The 24,798-nt window shown below is 36.6% G+C and overlaps 2 protein-coding genes across 2 annotated transcripts; both read right to left on the reverse strand.

Annotated features, from left to right (window-relative positions):
* Window positions 1-17,372: 17,372 nt before the first annotated feature.
* On the reverse strand, window positions 17,373-17,906 carry LOC107808248 (agamous-like MADS-box protein AGL29). The gene has a single exon (XM_016632757.1). The coding sequence runs from the start codon at window positions 17,904-17,906 to the stop codon at window positions 17,373-17,375; it is 534 nt and encodes a 177-aa protein (XP_016488243.1).
* Window positions 17,907-21,032: 3,126 nt separating this feature from the next.
* LOC107808257 (1-aminocyclopropane-1-carboxylate oxidase 1-like) lies at window positions 21,033-23,999 on the reverse strand. Its single transcript, NM_001325823.1, is given in 4 exon segments — window positions 21,033-21,524; window positions 21,841-22,174; window positions 23,315-23,541; window positions 23,837-23,999. Coding segments are annotated over 4 exon segments (960 nt in total). The 5' UTR covers window positions 23,942-23,999; the 3' UTR covers window positions 21,033-21,230.
* Between the last annotated feature and the right edge of the window lie 799 nt (window positions 24,000-24,798).

Genomic DNA, 24,798 nt, shown 5'->3' on the forward strand with positions numbered 1-24,798 from the left:
TTATAGAAAGAAAAAAAAAACCTTTGTTTAGAAATGAGTGATTTTACTCTAATATTTAATGGATTTTGCTGAAGAAAATTGTATAAAGGCCATTTGTTTTTCACCAAAGAAAAAAGAAGAAGAATAATTATCCCTAAGCTTTAGAAAATCTATTGAAATAAAAGCCTCAAATAAACAACTCTGCACATTTCAGCAAAGCTCAAACAAACAAACAAACAACAATAACAACAAACCTATTGTAATTCCACAAGTGGGGTCTGGTGAGGGTAGTGTGTACGCATACCTTACCCTTACCTTATGAAGATAGAGAAAATATTCTCGGTAGACCCTTGGCATTTCAGCAAAGTTTAAAAAAGGAAAAAAAAAATTCACGGTCACACACTTCATAGAATCTGAAGAACACGAGGAAGTCAAGCATAGTTGAGAAGTGTCGTACCCCCAAGGATTATTGTGGAATGAGTAGGATCCCTTCACTCTTAATTAGCAGCCTTGGGTATTAATCGAGCCATGTAAATAAAAGTAAAAATCTTGGTAGGAAGTGCTTCTTGTTGAGTATTGTGGTTTTGATGATTAACAAAATTTCTTAAGAGAATTCTCTAAGAACTAGGTCATCAATGTAGCTGATGAAATGCTCTAAGAACTAGGTCTTCAAGGTCGCTGTTGAAAGTTCTTACAAGGCAGTAAATTCTTCACAAAGTTACTTAAGTTCAAGTTTGTTGGAAGAGAGTTGCTAACTTAATAAGGGTTGTTGTCCAAGAAGATATGCTTGCATAAGTGATAGACAAGAGTCACAAGAATTGTGGAGTGCTTGGAACTGTAGGAGTCCTATCAAATGAGAAGCTGACTATGCATAAGACTCTAAAAGATCTTGGAGACCAGGAAACATAAATACTCCCTCCGTTTCAATTTATATGAACCTATTTCCTTTTTAGTCTGTGCCAAAAAGAATGACTCATTTCTATATTTGGAAATAATTTACCTTTATGCAATGATTTATGGCCACACAAAATATATATACCTCATTTTACACCACAAGTTCAAAAGTCTTCTCCTTTTTCTTAAACTCCATGCCCAGTCAAATGAGTTCACATAAATTGAAACGGAGGGAATACTATCTTTTTGGACTGTTGAGACAATCCTTTTCCTCATCAACCGTGGAACTGCATTTTCAATACTCAAGTCGATTACTAGTGTTAGTGTTCTTCTTGAGTCAGTTAATAAATGTGTTTTAGGAAATCGAGTTGTAATCAAGTGTTATACATAATCAATGAGTTGTAGTAATTGTTTTAATTTGCAAGTTAAAGTAACTTGTAAGTCAAATAGTTGAAGTAGGAGAACTGGAGGGTATTGATTCGCATGTCTAGTAATCGATACGTTTGGTTCATTTGTTTTAGTAAAGCTTAAGTTAAAACCCTACGTGGTAGGTCGTGGTTTTTGCACTTTTGAGTTGGGTGATTTTTCACGTAAAATTGTTGAGTTTATTTTACTATTTATCTCGCTTATGCTCAAGGAATAAGGTAAAGAACCAAGTTCTTTAATAATTCAGAAAGGCGCTCAAACTAACAATTGGTACCAGAGCAGGTTCTCTGACACGCAGTTAACACTAGGGGTGTATAAACCGAACCAGAAAATCGTACCAAACCGAAAATTCAAATCAAATCGATTAAAAAAACCTGATTAGGTTTGGTATTGAGTAAAGATACCTAAACCAAACCGACATATAAATATATAATTTTTATATATACTTTTAAGACTTTTCCTGAAATTTTCTTTAAAAAATGTCTAGAAATATTTGCGGTTTTCTTATGGGATGTAATATTTAGTTAAATATGAACTGCTCTATTTTTATTAACTTAAAATAATGGGTTGTATGATCACTTTCTTATCAAGTGTTAGTGAAATGCGTCAATCTCTTTGTTCTTTCATATTCATATGTTAAGATCTGTTGAATTCTTATAGATTTTTTGAAATTTGAAATGGTATTTCTATAGTTTAAAATTAAATAAAATATATTATTATATAGGTATCATATTTATTTTTATGTTTAATGATTAAATTCAGTTAACCTTGAAAGTATACATCAACGAAAAATTATTGGCAGATGACTACAAAAATAACTATCATATATTACTAAGAAATATATCTCATAAGAATATGTTAATAGATCATATGTTTGTCAATTTTTTTTTTAATTTTTACTAAACATATATTTATTTATAAATAACTTAACAAAGTAATATTGAAATATTATTCATGTAACAAAAAAACTCAAAAAATCCGACAAAACCTAACCAATCCAAACCGATATAAATGGTTTGGTTTGATTTTGATAAAAATCGAACTAAGGAGGAAATTTGTCACGACCCCAGTTCGCCCTCTGTGAACTGTTGTGATAACACCTAGTCTCTACGACTAGGTAAGCCTAACAAATAACAACAACTGAACAGATATATAATGACAAGTTACTGAAAGCGAGTGAATAATAGATAAAACCATCTGAAAATAGAATCTCACAAATACACACCCCAAAATCGATGGAACTGAGTCATAAGCTCTATAGAATGCAACTAGAGTACTACTACATCATTGTCCGAAAGAAATACAACAGTAATGAAAATAAAGGAAGGTGACTCTAAGGCTTGTGGATGCCGAGCAGGCATACCTTGAAGTCTCCGGTAAAATCAGCTAGCATGAAATCTATATCTACCGGCACGAGCAGACGTACCTAGATCTGCACGAAAAGATATTCAGAAGCATAGTATGAGTACACCACAATAGTACCCAGTAAGTATCAAGCCTAACCTCAGTAGAGTAGTGACGAGGCCAGGTCAAGACACCTACTAGGATATGAAATAGACATCATAAAAATATAATACGGATACGTAACATAAGCGAAGAATGACTGATACGAAACAAGATAATAGCAAGAGTTAGTTCCGTAAGTTAACAATTGAAACAACATAAAAGAAGCAACTAAAGTGCTACAATGATCATATATAGACTACAACTGCTAGAATAATAAAGAATGAAGCAACAAGAAATATTCCTTCCATAACACTTTGCAACATGAAAGAAACAGCAAGAAACACAATGAGGTACTGCCTCATGTATAATGAAACCAAACCGAGGTACCGCCTCGCATAATCAAGAATAACAACCGAGGTACCGTCTCGTATTCACATTTCTCTATTCCAATCACAATCCTTACTTATAGCGCCACGTGAGGGTCTTACATTTGAAAATAGGTTTTGAAAATAGTTTTTCCGAAATAGGTACACACACTTTACTTCACCTTATGACTGTCGCGTCCCGTTTTCTCGTGAAAGCGGGCCTCGACATTGTGACAACTCTTTTGGATGAGAGATAGAGTGCTAAAAGAAGAAGAGTCGCCATCTAACGGTTTTTGAGGTGCGTTAGGGCACCTATTATGTAGATAACTCTGTTTGACTAGTAAACGCCACCAAAGATCGGGTAAGGGTTCAAATTACCTCAAAGAGAATGTGTTAGGCACTCTTCGAGGTCCACAACTGTGGGTCCTGACCGAACTTAAGATTATGTGGATTATAATTAGGCAAGATAAACAAAGAGAGTAAGGGTCAAAGAAATTTATTATAACACAATAAGAAATAAGGATTACAAGGATATAATTATGACGGTCTATGTTAGACGGCTACATGTATAAAGAAGGGGGGGGGAGACCTAAGTTCTTTAGCCTAAAGGATCACCCCATGCAACATAAATAATATTTCGCAACTCCCTTGAGGTAGGGAGTTACTCATATTATTCAGTGGTCACAGACTATCATCTCCTGCTACCCGATTACTATGTTAAAGTTATTTACTTAAGCGCTTTAATTAAATTCTAAGTCGTGCCCTATGCGTGCACTACCCGTCCCGTACTTATGGTCCAGGAGGCATTGGACCTCTATTTATGGTGGTTCTAGACTTTACTTAGGCTGCTCAAAATGATAAAATAGGCGACATACAAAATAAGTTGAACTTTATGTAAGGACAGTTAGGGGCTCAAGTTGGCCTCCACACTTAAACAACAAATGCACGCAAAACAGGTTCTCACATTAGGCGTTAGACAATTTCAAAACTGAGACAAATTAAAGCCATTTAAGCCCTATAGACATGGTTTCTATATGACCTTGGATTCAAACGTGCAGGCAGTTTCAGATACAAGACGCCACTTTAAGCTCATAGACATGATCTCTAGGTGATTTACGCAGTAGGGAGCAATGAGAACCATAGGAAATATTTAGAATTACTCGTGTTTGATCCTATGGGCATGCTCTCTAATAGTGGTATGGCTAAGCAATGAAACAACATTTGAAAGTTCAGTATTAACACTTTAAAGCGAGTGGTAATACCCTATAGGCAGGATTTCTAACGATTAACGATTGAAACTGATTTTTTATACTTACCCCCTATAGGCATATCTTCTAGGTGCGCAGTATAATAACAATAGCAAATTAACCAATTAAAGTCCTATAGGTATGATTTCTGGATGAAGATCAATAGAACATAAGCTAGTATAATCCTATAGGCATGGTATCGATTGAATATGCTGCAATTATTGAAGGAATGGTTATTGACATTTGTTTCATATAGGCATGCTATCTAGTAACACATGGCAGTAGACATAGGAATAAATAAAGCACTTATGCCTTGATAGTAGACAAGTTGTGTGAGTGTGTGATTCTCCTAATGGCATGATTTCTACCAGTGTACATGGAAATTGAATAGCATATATGACAGGTTGGATAAAATAACAAGTAGATCATACGAACCCTATAGGCATGTTTTCTACCCTTTCATGCAAAAGTTAGAGTATGCCCATTTCCTCGATTTCACTAACACCCCATTTGTTTATTACAAAATTATTACGGACCCTATGATGAATGTAATTATAAAATATTATACAAGCAATAATAGTAGGCCTATAGCAGGCCCAAAAGGAGATACCCAGTATTGCTTGGGCCTTCAACAAATGCCTTCTTCACAAATAGCATACCCAGATCCCAACAGGGGACTATATTCATCAGCATAGCCCAGAAACCATAGAGGAACTCAAACCAAACCAAACAGTCACAGATTGATCATACGACCCAAACATTGAATCACACAGAAATCACTTAAACAAACCAGTTTGCATGTTCAGTAAATAGAATGAGGAAAGAACTGAGTGTCAGAGACGACTAATGTCTCGGTAGTAAAGAGAGTGGCCAAATAACCCTAAATCCTAGTGTGTCAGAGTTCATAGGGATCTCAAATGGACCCCGAGCAGTGCTCACACTAGGAAGGTCAATAGAGAGAGTCTTAGTGGCCTTGGCTTTTTTGTGGAGGTGAATCACATTGGGATCACCTTGTGGAACATTAGCCCGGGATTGCCATGCCGATGATGTGTCCGCCATTTCATCTAAAATCTCACACGCCTCTGCATATGGCGTAGTCATAAAGTTTCCACCAGCAAGTTGATTCACTACATATTGGTTAGTTGTGTTGATCCCATGATAGAAAGTTTGTTGAATCATGTTCACTTTCATATCGTTGATGGGACATTCTTTAACCATTGTTCTATATCGCTCTCATATCTCGTGTAGTGGATCATTGGGCTCTTGCTTGAATGCTAGAATCTCATCCCTAGGTGTAGCCATGTGCCCGCTGAGAGAAGTACTTAGAAATGAACTTTTTCGCCAATTCATCCAAAGTGTGAATGGAATTGTTCGGCAAACGTTCCAACCAATCTAAAGCTTTCCCCCTCAGAGAGAAAGGAAAAAGCCTTAGCCTCAAAGCATCCTCGGAGACATTTGTTTGTTTACTCCCCCAACACGTATCCACAAACCCCTTCAATTGTTTATATGTATTTTGACCTGGAGAACCGATGAAGAACCCTCGTTGCTCTAACAGAGTGAGCATCACATTGGTTTTTTGAAAGTTTCCCACCCTAATACGGGGAAGGACTATTGCACTTGTATATCCTTCATTGGGTAACACCCCGTGTGGAGCCGCTCGTGGTGGCAGTGGCGGTGGGACGGGCACATTGTCATAAGGCACTTGGCCTCTTCTATTGGCTTGAGGTTCAAGAGAAACCTCATCCACTTGGTCATCCTCAATGTCCACATCCGCCAAAGCAATATTTTCGAGCTCGTTGTTTGCCATGGTCGCACATAAGGAAAAGAAGATACTTCAAAAACACACCCCAAATATATAACTAACAACATTTTTAACTCCCTGGCAACAGCGCCAAAAATTGATTGTTTCCAATTGCGCTCCTTAAAAGAGGAATAAAACGGTCGTTTGCAATAATAAAACCAACTAATACTCGGGGTTGAATCCACAGGGAGCTAAGAATGGGAGTTAGGGGTATATATCTTAATGCGTGTGATCTAATTATTAAGATGTCACTTCCACAAAAGATTGATTTTTTATTTCTAATTTTTACACTAAAGTTTGCAGAATAAAAAAAGAAGACTAGGAATAGTTGTTTTTTAGGTTTTTCAAATTGGTAAAAAGCCTAGGGTTGTGACCATTGCCTAGGTGTTTGCCTAATGGGATAAAGACCTTAACACTTGTTTTATTGATCGGGGTGTATTATAGCTATCAACTCTCAATTACCCACTCAATACCTCTCGGTCAGAGAGTGGTTTTGCCCAATTTGGCTTTCTCAAGACCAAATGGGTATCACACAAAATAGTTGATAAAAGCTCAAGTCGGGTTATTACTATCTCTAGGTTGAATCCCTTAATTGGGTTAATTAATCTCTCGATTGACCCAATTCCTTGTTAGACAAGTTTTCCTAGACTAAGTCTCTCTTTCTCAAGTAGAGACTAAGTCAAATAGGCATGAACTAATATTTGCAATCATTAATTCCACAAATTAAAGCATGAACTAGGCTAAATAACAAACACCCAATCATAAACAAGCACTAATTTAACTACCCATAAGGTTAACACACTAGGGTTGGGTCACAACCCTAGTAAAAATCTAACTACTCATGCTTGGATTTGACGAAGAAGAAAGACAAATTAAACTCATAATGTAAATTTAAAATAATATAATCTATTGTAAAATACACCAAAATATAGTAAACTTCCAAAAGACACAAATAAAAACGGTTACAGTACTTGCTGATGTCAAAACATTACCTAATTTTGAGAAACTCGTCTATTTATACAAGGCTATAAATTTCGGACAAAAATGCCCTTCGGGAGGTTCTGCGGCCGCACAATTTCATGTGCGGTCTGCATAATTCTTCATCTAGGAGGAGCTGGGATTCTGCAGCCGCACAATTCTGAATTGCGGCCGCGAGTAGGGTATTCGTTGGTCGGCACGGTACGATATTTAGACATTTCAGTTCGGTATTTTCGGTATTCGGTTTCACAAAATGCTATACCAATACTATACCTAATTAAATTCAGTTTGGTTCGGTTTTTCTCCTTTCGGTTTCGGTTTATTTGGTTCGGTAACTTCGGTTTATTCAGTTTGAATCCTAACTAGTGCGTAAAATCATAGATTGTAATATTCTTAATTAAAACACTCAAAAGTACAAAACTAAAAACGTTTGTTGATAAAAGTTTTGTCCAAAACCAACAAATATCAACCCAGAGAGAGAAAAGTATACATAAAGGAATAAATTTGGTCATTAGAAATGTCTTGTTACTTGCTTAGAATTAATTGATGAACTTATAAAATAAAACAGAGTTAAATTTTAGATTTTTTATATTTATGTTATAATTAATAATATGTGTATTGTGTAATATAATATATATTTTGGTACGGTATCAGTATTTCGGTATAACTTAAACCAAATACCATACCGAATACCAAAATATCGAATACCAAATACCAAAATTTTCGATTTCGGTACGATAATTCGGTATATACCAAATTATGCACAGCCCTAGCCACGAGGCAATATTTTTGTGGTCCGCAATAGTATGATTGCGGTCGCAAGATAATCTTCTGCGGCTGCACAAATCTTGAGCGGACCGCAATTCGAGAAAACTTCTGGACTTGGCTTTTTGTCATCTCTCTGATCTTAGATCCTAGTCCAGCTTTTGCGGCCGTACAATTCATATGCGGTCCGCAATTTGCTCAAAAGTCTGCTGAGTTTTCCTTCTTTGATTGCGGCCGCAGATAAAATTTTGCGGACCGCACATTGTAAGTTTTTGTGCCTTTTATTGCCTTGTGTTTAGACTACTCTTGAGTCGAATTTCATCTCGGGAGTCCAACATCCAGCATTCCTGTAATTTTTCACATTTCATTACTTTCGGGAACACAATTCAATTCTTTTAGACTAAAACAAAAGCTAAAAGGTGCTAATAAGTAGTCAAAATTTCCACTTATCAATAACACCAAACTCCACTTCAAATTAAAACTTATTAAATTCTAAAACCTTCAAATTGCCAACTTTCCATATTAAGCTGAAATGCCTCCGGACCACCCGATACTCAACCCAAAAATACGCCCAAGTTTGAAATCATCATACGAACCTATTGGAACCTTCAAATCCCGATTCCGAGATCGTTTGCTCAATAGTCAAACCTTTGTTCATTCTTCCAACTTAAAGTTCCGAAATTCAAATTTTTCTTCCGAATCAACTCTGAACTTACCAAAATCCAGTTTTGACCACACTTACAAGTTTTAATACATGAAGTGAACCTACTCAAAGCCTCAAACCACCGAACGATATGCTAGAGCTCAAAACGATCGGTCGGATCATTACATTACTCTCTTATGGGATCAGATCGTTCGCCTCGGCAAGAAATTATTGTACCACACTCTTATAGGATCGGGCCGTTCACCTCAGCAATTCTATAAAATACTTTTTTAGGATCTAGTCGTTCGTCTAGGTAGTATCATGTATCATATTCTTATGGGATCTGGTCGTTCGCCTTGGCATTTTTATAAAACATCCTTATGGGATCGGGTCATTCACCTCGGCATTTCTATAAACACTCTTATGGGATCAGGCCATTTACCTCGGCAACTTCATGAACTACTCTTCTGGGATCGGGTCGTTCGCCTCGGCAGAATCGTGCGTAACACTTGACTAGAAGCTATTATATCCGTGAATGTTTCCTGACTTGAGTTATGATGATCTATCTGATGGGGACCATATTATATACCCCATTAAGAAGGTAACCGATATTTGAGAACTTGTGTTTACTGTTCAGTTGAGGATCGTATCATGTACCTATATTTGTTTACCATTCTATTACTATGTTTCATACTTGTTTATTTTCTACTGTACTTGATTTATTGGACCACTACTAAGTGTCGATGTCGACCCCTCGTCACTACATCTCTGAGGTTAGGCTAGATACTTACTGGGTACGCTTCAATTTACATACTCATGCTACACTTCTGCACTTATTATGCAGGTATATATTTTCTGGTGGTCTTTTGGGCACAAAGGCACAACTATTGCGGGGACTTTACGGTGAGCTACATCCCATATTACGATCCATAGCATACGGAGTCTCCATCCGAATTATTTACATTTTCCTATCTAACTTGTATTTCAGACATATATTGTATTATTACTGTACCTTCTAGTAGATGTTTATTCACTTGTGACACCGAATTTTAGGGGGTTCTAGAATTTGTTTATGGATTGTTTTTACATTGACACACTTTTACTTTATATTTCATTTAAATTGTATGTATATACACTTTTTAATGCATTGATCTCTCCATCTGTCGAGCCCCATTTTCTGGCGAAAGCGGGTTTCGACATCGTGACAACTCTTTTTTTAGAGTGGGAGATAGAGTTCTAAAACAAGAGTCACCACCTAACAATTTTTAAGGTGCGTTAGGGAACCTATTGTGCAGATAACTCTATTTGACTAGTCAATGCCATCAAAGATCGGGTAAGGGCTCAAATTACCCCAAAGAGAAGGTGTTAGGCACTCTTCGAGGTTCACAACTATGGATCCCGACCAAACTTAAAAATATGTGGATTAGGCTAAGTGATCAAATAAGCAAAGAGAATATAAAGGTCAAAGAATTTGTTTACAAAAATCTTAATATGAATATAGAGATACAACTATTCCAATTCTAATAGCAAACATATAAAGGAAAGGGGGGTCCTAAGTTTTTTAGCCTAAAGGATCACCCCGTACAACATAAATAATATTTCGCAACTCCCTTAGGGTAGGGAGTTAATCATATTATTCAACGGGCACAGACTATCATCTCCTGCTACCCGATTACTATGTTAAAGTTGTTTACCTAAAAGCGCTCTAATTCAATTCTAAGGCTTGCCCTATGCGTGCATTACCCGTCCCATACCTCTGGTCCAGGAATTTTTGGACCTCTATTTAGGTAGTTCTAGACTTTACCTAGGCTGCTTAAAATGTTAAGACTAGGCGACATACAAAACACATTGGACTTCAAATATGGGCAGTTAAGGGATGAAGTTAGCCTCCACACTTAAGCAACAAATGTACGTGAAACAAATGTTCAGGTTAGGAAGCTCAAAATTAAGAACCTTAGGCCCTATAGATATGATTTCTAGGTGACTTTGAATTAGAACATACATGCAGTTTCAGATGCAACGTGCTGCTCATAGACATGATTATACAGTTATTACAAGTTGATTATTGAGATCGCAGGTTTCAAGTTATTAAACCTATAGGTGCTATGCCTAGGTGATCTATGCAGTAAAGGACAATAAAATCTATTGGAGAAAAAGCCCTAGAATTACTTACGCTTTCTAACAATAGCATGAATAGGCAATAAACAGTGTTTGAGCAGTTCAACATTAACAAATTAGGGCGAGTAATTATACCCTATAGGCAGGATCTCTAACGATTAGCACTTAGAGCCAATTTTATTGTCATACCTTAACCCTATAGGCATATTTTCTAGGTGAACAGTGGCAAACGAGATAATCAAAATCCTATAGGCATGATTTCTAGTGAATGTGCTGATGCGAATTGAAATCAGTGACATTTATTCCTGTAGGCAGATTTTCTAGTAGCACGTAGCAGTGATCATAATTGCAGCATTTTGAATTCACGCTTGCTAGCAGACAGTAGGTGTGTGTGTGTGCTTCCCCTAATGGCATGATTTCTATAGTGCACATAGTGATTGAATAGCATATATAGCAAGTAAATCACCGAGTCCTATAGGCATATTGTCTCCCCTTTTGTACGCAAATATTAAGAATCTACCCATTCCCCATTTTTACTAACACCCCAACTATTTATACAATGTTACTGTAGGCCCAATATTGAATATGATTACAAATATATACAAATAATGACAGTAGGCACACATCAGGCCTAAAAGGAATACCCAGCATTGTTTGGGCCTTCAACAATTTTCATGCAGCATACCCAATCTTCCGATAAGGAGCCCTATTCATCAACACAACCCAAAATCCATAAAAGAGCCCAAAGCCAAATTATATAACCATATTGCCAAGCATGGAATCACTTAAACCAACCAACTTAGATATTCAATAGATAATAGGGAAAAAGGGTTGAGCGGGGTAGTTCAAGTTTCAGAGAGTGACTAAAGACCCAAATCCTAGTATGTCAGAGTTCACAATGGTCTCAAATGGACCCCGAGCAGTGCTCACACTAGGGAGGTCAGTAGTAAGAGCCTTGGTAGCCTTGGCTTTCAGCCGGCTAAGAATGAGAAGTTCGAGATATAATAGGTAACAAGTGAGGGAGTGTGGACAATGTAAGGGACAGAATTGTACTTAGTTTTAGATGAACCGGTGACTTTGATGCATTTAGAGACATTGCAACCTCCTTACTTTAGAATTTTGAGGGTCCTTCTCAAAATTCTACCCCAATTTAAATGCATACTTTTGACAATGCTTCTTGGTCGTTCCACATATGATGAAGTTAGCTGAACTTGCGATCTTGCCCCTGTTTCTGATCATGGGAACGTGAAGAATTTATTAAGATGTGACTGAACCCACAAGGCTGCCTACGTATCCCCTCTTAAATAAGAATTAGGTCAAGCGTAGTTCAGTTACATCAAATGAAGAAATGTAAATAATCTTAAACATAGTATCTCTTGACTGCGTCTAAGTTGATAGGTTTTGGCCAAATCTCTCTGTCCATTTCTGCAAGTATGAATGCTCCTCCTATTAGTACTCGATGAACCATGTAGGGACCTTACCAGTTGGTTGAAAACTTCCCCTTGGCTTCATCCTAATGTGGGAAGATCCGTTTCAGCACCAACTGCCCCAGTGTGAATTACCTTGGCTTGACTTTTTTGTTAAAAGCTCTCACTATTCTATTCTGGTAGAGTTGACCGTGACATACTGCGTTCATCCTCTTTCCATCAATGAGGTCCAGTTGTTCATAGCGTTTTTGTACCCATTCTGCCTCGCTGAGCTCAGCTTCTTGTATGATTATCAAAGAAGGAATTTCCACTTCAGCGGGAATAACAGCTTCATTACCATAGGCCAGCAGGTAAGGAGTTGTCCCTGTTGATGTGCGAACCGTGGTACGATATCCAAGCAAAGCAAATGCTAGCCTTTCATGCCATTATTTGTAATTATCTACCATTTTCCTGAATATCTTCTTGATGTTCTTGTTGGCAGCTTCTACAGCTCCATTCATTTGCGGCCTGTATGTTGTGGAATTCTTATGCTTGATCTTGAATGTATTATGTATTATAACTTGTGTGAATCGTCGGTTTTGATTTTCAGGTTATTCGAAATTGATTTGGAAGAATGAATTTCATGTTTTAAGTTGGAAGAGTTGGCCAAGTTTGACTTTTAAATATTTGACCTCAATTCGGAGTTTTGATGATTCCGTTAGATCCGGATGGTGATTTTAGACATGGGCGTATGCCCGGATTTGTATTTGGAAATTTTTAGAGGGTTTCGGCACTAATTGGCGAAAGTTGGAAATTTGAAGGTTTGAAAAGTTCATAAGTTTGACTGGGAGTTGAATTTGATAATATTGGGTTCGGATTGTAGTTTCGGAAATTTTAATAGGTTCGTTATGTCATTTGGGACTTGTGTGCAAAATTTGAGCTCATTCCAGATTGATTTGATATGTTTCGGCACGAGTTTTGAAAGTTGAAAGATTCAAAGTTCATTGAGTTTGATTCGAGTTACGATTCATCATTTCGATATTGTTATGTGTGATTTGAGGCTTTGATTAAGTTTGTGCTATGATATGGCACTTGTTGGTATATTCAGACGGGGCCCCGAGAGGCTCGGGTAAGGTTCGGACATGATTCAGATCATTTTGGAAATTTTGGTTAAGGCTGGTATGTGGCAGGATCTGGTGTGATCGCACCTGCGACTGGTTTTGCGCAGGTGCGGTGGTAGCAGAAGAGGAAGTATGGTCGCACCTACAATGAAGGCTGATTTGGGATACCTTCACAGAAGATGAATTTGTAGCACACCAGCGTGCGCGCAGATGCGAGATCGTGAGCGCAGAAGGGGACGTTTGCGCAGATGCGCGTTCAAGTGTCGCTCCTGCGATATCGCAGGAGTAGATGTTTTTCCGTAGGTGCGAGGGCCATTTCTCCAGTTCTTCTCCGCAGAAGCAGAATTTTGGTCACAAAAGCGATGCCTTAGAGGCGGCTATTGTTTCGCAAATGCGTATTTTCCTGGGCAGAAGCTATAAAATTGAGGGTTGTCCATTTTTATCATATATTGAGCTATAGACATCGGATTTGGGCAATTTTGGAGGCGATTTTCATCATAAGGATTGGGGTAAGTATTCTATACTCGGTTTTGATTATATTTCGTGAATCTATCTTCGTTTTTAGTAAATAGATTATGAATTTTAAAGTGAAAATTAGGGGTTTTGTCTAAAGTTTCATAAAGTGAATTTTCAAGTTTTGAGCATCGATTTGGAGTCGGATTTGGATAAAACTAGTATGGTTGGACTCATAATTGAATGGGTTATCGGATTTTGTGAGTTTTGTTGGGTTCCATGGTGCGGGCCCAGATTTGATGTTTTGGTTGATTTTGGACTTTTGATTAAGAATTCGACCTTTATCGAATGGGTTTGTTTCTTTTGGCTTTATTTGATGTATTTGAGTTGCTTTTGGATAGTTTAGATCCGTTCGAAGGTCGGTACGCATGAGATGGCATTTTTGGGGTATCGTTTGGCTTGCTCGGTATTGGATTTGGCCTGTTCGAGGTAAGTAACACTTCTAAACTTGGTGCCGAGGGTATGAACCCCTGAATTTACGTGATATGTGTTTGGTGTTGAGGTGACGCAGATGCTAGGTGACAGGCATGTGGGCGTACACCATGTGGATTGTGACTCGGTTATTTCTATGGTACTGTGTAGTTAGCTAATCTTATTTGTATCCATGAAATCTCTACGTGCTAGAGTAATTAAGTTGTGATCCATATTAGAAACCATGTCTAGGCTATATGCTTATCCTGTTGGGACCCACTGAGGTCATTTCTGCTGTTGAGCTATTTGCGCACATTGCAATTACATACTCAGTCATACGCATTCATTTTCATATCATATCTCAGTCTCCGTTACTATTTATTGATACATCACATCATCATTTTGGGCTGATTTTCATGACATTGAGAGCCCGAGAGACTAGAGAGATTACTGACTGAATGAGGTCGTGGGCCTGATTGTGAGGATATTGACGGGATCGGATTGCATGCCGCAACAGGTATTATTGATTCATGATGGGATTGAGTTGCACACCGCAACAAGTATTATTAATTTCATGCCATGATTGGCTTATTATAGTGCTTGGGCTGGATATGCCCCTCCGGAGTCTACACACCCAAAGTGAGCGCAAGTACTTACTGAGTGCGAGTGCCGAGAACGAGTGTCGATTGATTGTGAGGACTGAGTGGCTGTGAGGATTGAGAGGACTGAGTGACTGGGAGGACTAAGTAAATTGATACTCTGAGAGCATGAATATGGTGTTATCACTGAGTTGTATTGCATTCGACATGCACACTTGACATACATGTATAGAGATACATTTTCCTCATATTGTACGTTATTGCGTCATTCATGACTTCACATACACATTGACAAGTAGGCATAGCGATATATTTTCCTCATGCCATTTGAAAATGAAACATTTACACGTTCAAAGTTTTGGGAAAAATGACAATTTTACAAACTTACTCATATTTTGGTGATTTCGGCAAAAGATTTGGGTTTTCACTGAAATACTTAAAAATCATGCTTGTTTTCCGGAACCGTGAACGAGTTGAGCATTATATCTCTGAGTTACCTCTTTTATCACTTTTATTATGTTGTTATGAATTGTTGTTGGCTATTGGTGTTGGACTCTGACCTTTGTTCCAATTCGTCACTACGTTCAACATAAGGTTAGGTTTGTTACTTATTAAGCACATGGGGTCGGTTGTACTCATACTATAATTTTGCACCTTGCGTGCAGATGTTGGATGTTGATGTTGCTATGTACGGCGGGGACTGGATTTGAAGATGTACCTGCGTTCCGGTCATAAATACTTCTTGATCTTGGTAGCTTTAGAATTTTAATCTCTTCATGTATATTCAAATAGATGATGTACTTTATTTCATACCAGCTTTGTAAATTCTAAATCTTTGAAGCTCATGATTTGTACTACCAGTCTTGGAAAATTTCTTGTATAAGATTTCAGTTATATTATCTTTATTTCTCTCAGTAAATCTCTTTTAAATTGGATTGTTTCTAATTGGCTTACCTAGCGGGTTGGATTAGGTGTCATCACGACTAGTTGGATTTTGGGTCGTAACAAAAAAAATTCTGAAGTGTATCGATAATTATTATTCTTCTTTTTTCGTTAGAGAAAACAAAGGGGTCTTTGTACAATTTGTTTCAGCAAAATTTGTTAAATATTAGAGCACAGGTATTCATTTCTAAGCAAAGGATTATTTCCCAACATGTTTTCCCTAAAATTTTACAAAATGAAAAAATTATATAAATATAAAAATCATAGAAAATGACGATTTGAGGCTTTTCTCCGCTTCTACGACCCCTAGGCCGCTTCTGCGGTCTCGCACCTGCGGCCCTTTCCACGTTGTGCGATTGCACAAGATCCCAGCTGTCTCAGCACTTCTCCCAAGTCCAAACTCAATCCGTTTACAATCCAATTCGCACCTGAGGCCCCCGTAACCCCGATCAAATATACCAACACGTCCCAAAATACAATACGAACTTAGTCGAAGCCTTAAACCACGTCAAACAACATCAAAATCATGAATCACGCCTCGAATCAAACTTATAAATTTCCAAATTCAATATCTTGTGCCGAAACGTATCAAATCAGTCCGGAATGACTTTAAATTTCACACACGAGTCATAAATGACATAGCTATTCCAAGGCTTGGAACCCCAAACGGACATCGATAACATCAAAATCCACTTCAAACCAAACTTAAGAAATTCTTAAACCTTCAAAATACCAACCTTCTATAATAAGTACCGAAATGCTCCCGGGTGATTTGATACTCAATCCGAACACACACCCAAGTCCGAAATTATCATCGAACCTATTGGAACCTTCAAATCCCGATTCCGAGGTCGTTTACTCAAAAGTCAAACAAACCTTAGTCAATTCTTCCAACTTAAAGCTCTTGAAATTAGATTTTTCTTTCCAAATCAATCCCGAACTTCCTGAAATTCGATTCCGATCACACGTATAAGTCATGAAACATGAAGTGAAGCTACTCGAGGCCTCAAACCGCCGAACGACGCATTAGAGTTCAAGACGACCGGTCAGATCGTTACAACAAGACAGATCACAACATGACATGTTTAGTATTCTATAATATTGATAGTGAAATGAAATGCAAGTACTAAAGTCAAGGGGTTAGGTTGCTACAAATGAAATAAAAAATAGGTTGTCCACTACGAGATTTGAACAATAATTTCATATCTTACTTCTTAATTAATATCTAATGATTATATAATTTTTATATGAGAGGTTTATATTTTAAGGTTATTTGCACATGATTCAAACAACCCACATCTTAATTTGACATGGTTTGTGTCTGCGTATCGCGCGGGTACTAATACAAGTGTTAATTAATGAAAATCAGAGCAGAGTAGAGGGTTGTAACATCGCTGAAATAAAATAAAGAACAAAAGTTCAACAAACACTAAATTTGAACTTTGTAATTTTTTCATCAATGTTTTAAAGATGTTAAATTTATTATTAAGAGACCTACTAGCTAATACACATATAAGATAAAGCATTTAAAAACTATATCGAATATTATTAATGAAAATTGTAGCAGAATACATGCTTGTAGCATTGTTTAAATAAAATAAAAGAACAATCTGGATAACATGAATTTGAATTTTCTAGTTTTGATCACAAATATTGCCATATAAGTCATTAACTTAGGGTGATTAATTTGTGAAGTACTAGGAGCATTATCGGCATCTTTAGAAGTAATTTGGTGTTGAGGATGAAGCTCCAATTTCCAACTGATTCAAACGATTGTTCATATTAAAAACAACAGTCTTTAACCATGTTTCAAATTTTGTCACTTCATCTACATTGAGCTGCTCAATTGACTCCCACCAACCACTCTCTCTAGTTTCTGTCATTTTGTCATAGAAACGTGTTTGAGCAGTTGCAGCGTCTTCTCTTGTATCCAATTCTTCAAGCCTACTATTGAGATAGTTCACTTTGTTTCGAGCATGAGCCGCAACTAGGCCAGTAGTTTGACTTAACTGCATATCAGGATTCTGAAAACGAGCAATAATGGCATCTTCTGTAGGGTGAAAAAATGAGAAAGGCTTACCGGTAGGAGAAGAAACCACTATTCCAATGTCAACACCGCATTCTGCAATAAGTTCGCTCGCCTTTTTGTATAAGCCTGCGCGCCGCTTTGAGAATGTGGCAAAGAGGTCATCTTTTTTTTCTATTTTTTTCATTTGAATCTTTTGACGCCCTTTAGTCTTCTTATTAACCATGACTAAACTTATTAGAAGAACTGATAGGAAAAAAAAACCTTTATCAGAATGCACTTAGAAGAAGTGCAATATCGCGTTATATACATAAAGGATTTTATCATTATGGTAATTGAATCTCTACCCAAGTATGCAATTTGGTTGATTTTTTTATTATTGTGAAAATTATAGTAGCAAATGCAACCAATTTAATGCCACATCAATGAAAAATCTAAAATTTTAAGTATAAATAGGTAAATACTCTAACGTACTTATGAAATTTACCAAATTGGTATCAGCAAATATGGATAAAGTTTGACGGAACACCAACTACATACCAAGATCTTTCAAATTTTCTATATAAAAAGCAAAGTCAAATTCTTGACTTGCCTTAACAAAATAAATCTAAGATTCAACTCAAATATGAAAATGTCTTAATGTGCTTACTTAAATTTATCAAGCCCAGGTAGGCAATCTAAAAATAAAACTTGAATAGGTAAATATTTTAATGTATAATTAATTTACCAGGCACTATTTTATTAATGTTAATATGTTAACGGTGCCATTTCAATAAATTATTTTGGCTTGGGTTATTGCTGGAGCAACATAAATTTTATGTTCTACGTAGAGAGAATCAAAAACTATCTAATGCTAGTTTGAAATAAAAATATAAGTGGCTTTATGTGTAAGCTCAACATATTGTTGGAATAATAAAATAGCAATCAGATCATCGTAACTCACAGTAATCGTCGTTTGAATTTGGCTATTTTACGTTAGAGGGAATTTTTTTCCAAATTTATTTTATTAATTTTAATAGGTCAGTTCCACACAAATTAATGTCTAAACTGGAGATAAAATTTAAATAACTGCGACCAGCCAATATCTCATGTGTAAGGGGTAAAGAACACAAATAGCTGTCAAAGCGGATGATCTTGAACTCCAAGTTTAAGAAGTGTTGCCTCTCACTTGGCCCATGGACAATACTTTTAACTTTTGATATTGAAATTTTACGGGAGGAAGTCAGAAGTTAAAGACCGTTCCAAAAAATATCATACTTCTGCAATTTTTTTGTGTAGGGAGCCAGGGGCATATCTAGGGGGGTCCATGGGACACGTGAACCCATGCTCCCCGCCCTAAATATCATGTATAGTAAAGTTATATTTTTAAAAAAATATTTAAATATATGTGTGTGCACCCATGCTCAAAGTATTATATGATATGATGATTATTGAGTGTACCTCTCTAGGTGAGGTTGTGAGTTCAAATTAAGGGTGACATGTGGGCCGGTTAGGACCGGGCCCGGCCCAGGACCGCAAGCCCATATGGGCGGTGGGCCTAAACAGTCCTAACCGGATAGGACCGGGACCGTAGGGAGGTGGGCTGGGTAGTGGGTCGGTCCCATAGGCGAGGCCCGCGAGACCGAGACCGGTTGGGACCGGGACCGGCTGGGAAGTGGGCCGGTTCAAGCGGTCCTTCACGGGCCTATCCGGGCCCAACGGCTAATTTTTAAAAAGAAAAAAAATCTGTCACATTATAGCCGTTATGGCATTTAAAATCTAGCCGTTTCCTCTGCCAAAAACAAAATAGTCATTTAACCCCCTAACTTTGTTTTAACCCCAAACTTTTTATAATTATAACATCCTAAATTTTAATATTCAATATTTAATATCGAATATAGCTTAAATATATATACTATATTATATGTACATCTTTTAATGCTATAATAAAATTATAACGCATTACTTTGAATATCTCTTTACAATATTTTTGTCTTTAAATTTGAATTAAAAATTTTAGGTCACAATTCTATAATATAATTTACAAGGAATTGCCTTAGATATTTTTATTATCATTTATTTTCTATAACCTTTATAAAATTTTAAAAAAAATAAAAAGTATTTGTTGGGCCCACTTGGGCCCGGGACCGGCCCACTTAACCCGGGACCGTTAGTTCGTGGTCCCGGACCGGTTCCAACAAGAAATCCGCAAAGCCCGGGATCACTTAGGACCGGGCCACAAAGCCCACTTAGGACCGGACCCGGCCCACATGCCACCCTTAGTTCAAATCTTATGCCAATCTTGTTGTTTTTTCCTTTTTTTTTTCTAAAAGTAGAGGCCCACGGGAGATGGGCGTGTCTGGTGTTATTTTTTGCGTATTAATTAAGTACTTTTTCTTTTTATTTCTTATTTTGTTTGATTTATTCTCTCAAAATTTTCACACATTAAAATTCCTATTCTTCTTTTGTCGCTGTAAAATCTTATATGATTAAACAAAATGTGTATATTAAAACTAGTAGCAGTGTATGATATAGTATATAGTCAATGGGTTCAATCTCAATATTTTCAACATCGAAAATAAATATAGATATAAGAAAATTATTATTTAAAAAAAATTAAACTTATATTTTCAAAAGTGCAACGGGTACCCAATCGTAAAAACTAAAGGTTGAACCCGTAAAATTTATATTCTGGATCCACCTCTTTTTAATAGTGCACCAGTCGTGCCAAAATGTATGGAGCAAATCGGCAACTTTTGCATTTTGGCTCATTATATATTGTGTGCACAAACCCAACCCTTTTATTAGCCCACTAAGATAATTCTCTTTGTAAAATGTAAAAGAATAGTCCCTCCGTTTTAATTTATGTGAATATATTTTCTTTTTAGTCCGTGCCAAAAAGAATGACATCTTTCCTTATTTGGAAATAATTTATCTTTATGCAATGATTTATAGTCACACAAAATATATGTGCCTTATTTTACACCACAAGTTCAAAAGTCTTCTCTCTTTTCTTAAACTCCGTGTTCAGTCAAATGGATTCACATAAATTGAAACGGAAGGAGTAGTATTTTTTTATTAATGAGGACTCTTCCCTTTTGAGAAATCATTTAATTTTTTCGATAGAAGGTAATTAGTACTTGCTAATTACTACTGGCGGATTTCTATGCTTCAATTACGAAGTCTAAACTACTAACTCATTGGAATTATGGCTCAAATATAATTTAACGTCAAAATTACTACTGCTTTTTGTGATTGCAAATGGCTATTTTACCTTCACTTTTCTGCAAACTCAAATTTCAAGCATAATGACGGCAAAATCCAATGAGAAAAGAAGTAACACAGGTAATTTTTGGTACATTAAAATCTGTATAAGGAAACTTTATCAGTTTATTATAAGATACAAACTTTAAGCCTCTTGACTACATATGTAGTAGGGACACACACTTTTGTAAATATATTAATTCCACTATACCAAAACAAGCAAATAATGTATGTCACTCGTCTTGTACTACTTCAATAACAAATCATTTTCTTTCAATTTTCATCTTTAGTAGTCTTGAATTTGGATCTATGCAGTTACAATTGGATCCATCTTGACATCAGATTCAATAGATTTCATGGCTTCAAACCTTGGCTCCTTGGCCTGAAACTTTAGTCCGGCGTATAACTTCATGTAATCATCAAACACAAATTTGGGATAAACTTGTTTGCTCTCCGCTGCCTCTTTCTCAACAAGAGCTGGTGCTGGATAAATCACTGCATCACTTCCTGGATTATAGAAAGAAGCTAATGACATCCGAGTCCCGTCTTTTTGCGCTACCACTCTGTGCATCACACTCTTGTACTTCCCATTTGTGATCACCTGTTTTCACATTTTTCATTAGAACACTTGGTATATACTCCAATCTATAGTGAGAAAAGTATACACGTTGCTCGAGTCAACATATAAGCAGTTGGTGCACGTGGACCTGTTGCACGTGCACCTATTGCATAAGACTCAAACTTTGTATATGTATATAGAAAATTTAAGGGAAAAAACACTAGACGCCTCGCCAATAAGACATTATAGACACCTAGCTCGATCCAACATATAATCAATTGGTGCACGTGCATCTACTACATCAGACTCATCAAACTCTTCATTCAAACTCCTAACTAAGACATTTTTGGATGATTACCTCAAGTTGATCGCCAAGGTTAACGACGATGGAGTGGCGCATAGGAGGAACATCGATCCATTGGCCGTCTTTGAGGAGTTGTAGGCCGCTTACTTTGTCATCTTGGAAGAGAAGGATTATGCCACCAGCGTCCGTATGGGCGCGCAGTCCCTTAATCAAATCTGGTTTTGGGCATGGTGGATAATTGCTCACTTTAGTTCCAAAGTTTGGACCTTTAGATCCATAAAATACATTTTTCAAGTATCCCTTTTCTAGACCAAGATTTTCACAGAGCAAATACAACAGCTCCTCTGCTAGATTCTCTAATCTTTTAGCAAAATCTCTCATAACCTCCCTGCATTATATGAACAACTTTGGATTAACAATATGTTATTTTTTTAAAGAAGAAACTTATCTTTGAAGTACATATGCAACCCCTCATTTCCCCACATACACACAAAAGAAAACAAAATAGAATAAAATAAGGGGTAGCAGGTGCAGCATGTTCAGTTATAGTAAATCCTTGTCCTTCTTCTGTATCCAATTTGGAATCTTGGACAATTTAGGCTGGCAAAGTTGGACACTGACTTATATCATGTTACTTTATTATAATAATAATTATAATAATAACAACCAATAACCAAAAAATTTATGTTAAAATAATACTTCATTATCCTTGAGGTTTAGAAGTTCTTGTTTTTTCTTCTAATAACAGTATATATAATATACATATATATATATATATCCGAATCTGCACACATCTCGACTAGTCCATGTGATACTTGTTATCAACCAGCACATGTATCGGGTAACTCTTTTTTTTTTTAAATTCTCAGGGAAACACGTAGCCGCTATCATTCGGTTGCGCATTGGATAATTCCTGTTCACTGTACAATAGTTCGCAAACTATGCAGGAAGATATAAACCGCACTAGGGAAGTCAGGTGCGACGAACTCTGACTGAGGAGGCTGTTGGTGAGGAGAATCAATCCCACGTCTCCCATGTGGAAAATCACTCACCTGACTAGGGGTGGCAAACGGGAAGGTCGAGTCGGTTATGGGACATATTGAAAACGGATAATAAAAAACGGATAAATTATCCGACCCAACCCATATTTAATATGGATAAAAAACGATTTAACCGGCGGATAATATGGTTATGGTTTCATGGATATGATCACTTTTGAGAGAATTTCTAGTCTGCCAAACTTGAGGAACCTCCAATTTAAGGTATTACAAATGTAAAAATTAAACACATTAGTTATCCATTGGTTATCCATTTTCTAAATGGATAATATGATTCTTATCCATATTTGACCTATTTTTAAAAAGTTCATTATCCAACTCATTTTTTAATGGATAATATGGGTGGTTAACTGTTTTCTTTTAACCATTTTGCCGCCCCTACACCCCTGACCAACTCAGCCAACTCTTGCGCTAATATTTAGATAGATAAAAAGAAATCACCTAGCACGAAGTACAGCAGTATGGATTACCTGTATTGATCATCAAGATCAGGGACTTCAGAAATGTTAGAAACAGGAAGATGGCGCAAGAAGAAAGTGCTTTCCCAATCCATATCAGTAACCTCAGCTTGTACGCCTTCAAGACCTTTGCTGGCCACCAATTCCTTAAACCTCTGTTCCATGCATTTCTTGTAATGCCCCTTTGTTAATTTCTCTACAGTGTCCATTACTTCATGGGGGATTCCATGGTTCACCAACTACAAATTAAAGAAACAAATTTATTTACATAACATTTCCAAGATTTTCATAAGAAGTTTATATTGATATCCTAGGATATAGGGGCGGCGCTACAATATTAGATGCGAGTTCACGAACCTAGTAGCTATTGCATAGAATCTATATTGTATTAGAAAATTTATTAAATATGAATAATATTTAATTGCGAATCAAGTAACTAAAACGAGTTATGGGTTTTATGGCAACCTATAAATTTCAAATCCTAGCAATGCGTTTTGTGAATACATAAGTGGATATTTTTATGAAGGAAATTACCTCAAAGAAGCCCCAGTTTTCACAAGCATCCTTAATCATTTCCATGGTAGCAGCTTTTTCAGAACCATTCAGTTTTTCCAAGTTGATAATTGGGAAGTTCTCCATCTTTCTTGTAGAATAAAGACTGTGTTTTTGAGCGTATAGTGTGTGAATAATAGATAGAAGATGAATGTGATTATTTATGCAAAAGAATGAGTCTTTTATAGGGTATTTATAGGGAAAGAAATCATGTAATGCTGTGACGAGAGTGAATAATTGTATAGTGGTATCTTATTTTGGTCTGGCCGACATTTCAAGTCGAAGTCTCACATAACTCCCTTAGTCTACCCCATGAGAGGTTTCCTTTTTTATTCTTTTAATATTGCATCCCAAATTCGAAATTATTGATTTGATTAATTTAAATTGGTGCAAAAATGCTTTCTATTAAGAGTTTTTTAATTCTATGCTCGAATTGATGCTGATTAAAGGTTAAAAAATTCATTTATCCCACTATACTAATCATGAGTCTACTATAGCAAAAAAAATGCTTTCTGTTGAGAGTTTCTCAATTTTTTGCTTGAGTTGATGCTAGTTAAATGTAAAAAGATTTCATTCATCCCACTACACTTTTGATATACCTCGCAAGAGTTATTTTTCTTTTTTGGTTCACACTTGATATCCGGTATCCCATCGAATCCACATTAATTTGGATTCACACCACGTAAGATCTATTAAAGGAAGAAAGCGCTTCTTATCGGAATTTTTTTCATTCTCAAAGCTCAAATCTAAAATGATTAAAAGGTGAATGCATATTATCCATCCACTCCGACCTTTGGTGATCGCAATGGTTAATGTCACTGTTCCTTGTTAAACCATCTTACTCACTAGTGGAAGTTTAGAGTTAGGAAAATTCAAAATGGACCCATTTCTGGTGGCTAAAAATTGGCCTTTCTTTGCATCTTGACCAATGCTTTTGTTTTGTT

The sequence above is a fragment of the Nicotiana tabacum genome, chromosome 21 (genome assembly GCF_000715075.1).
Source record: "Nicotiana tabacum cultivar K326 chromosome 21, ASM71507v2, whole genome shotgun sequence".
In the NCBI taxonomy this organism is placed as follows: domain Eukaryota; kingdom Viridiplantae; phylum Streptophyta; class Magnoliopsida; order Solanales; family Solanaceae; genus Nicotiana; species Nicotiana tabacum.

Bases quoted from the DNA above. Each gene is read 5' to 3' on its own strand.
- LOC107808248 (XM_016632757.1), bottom strand. From the start codon at position 17,906: ATGGTTAATAAGAAGACTAAAGGGCGTCAAAAGATTCAAATGAAAAAA.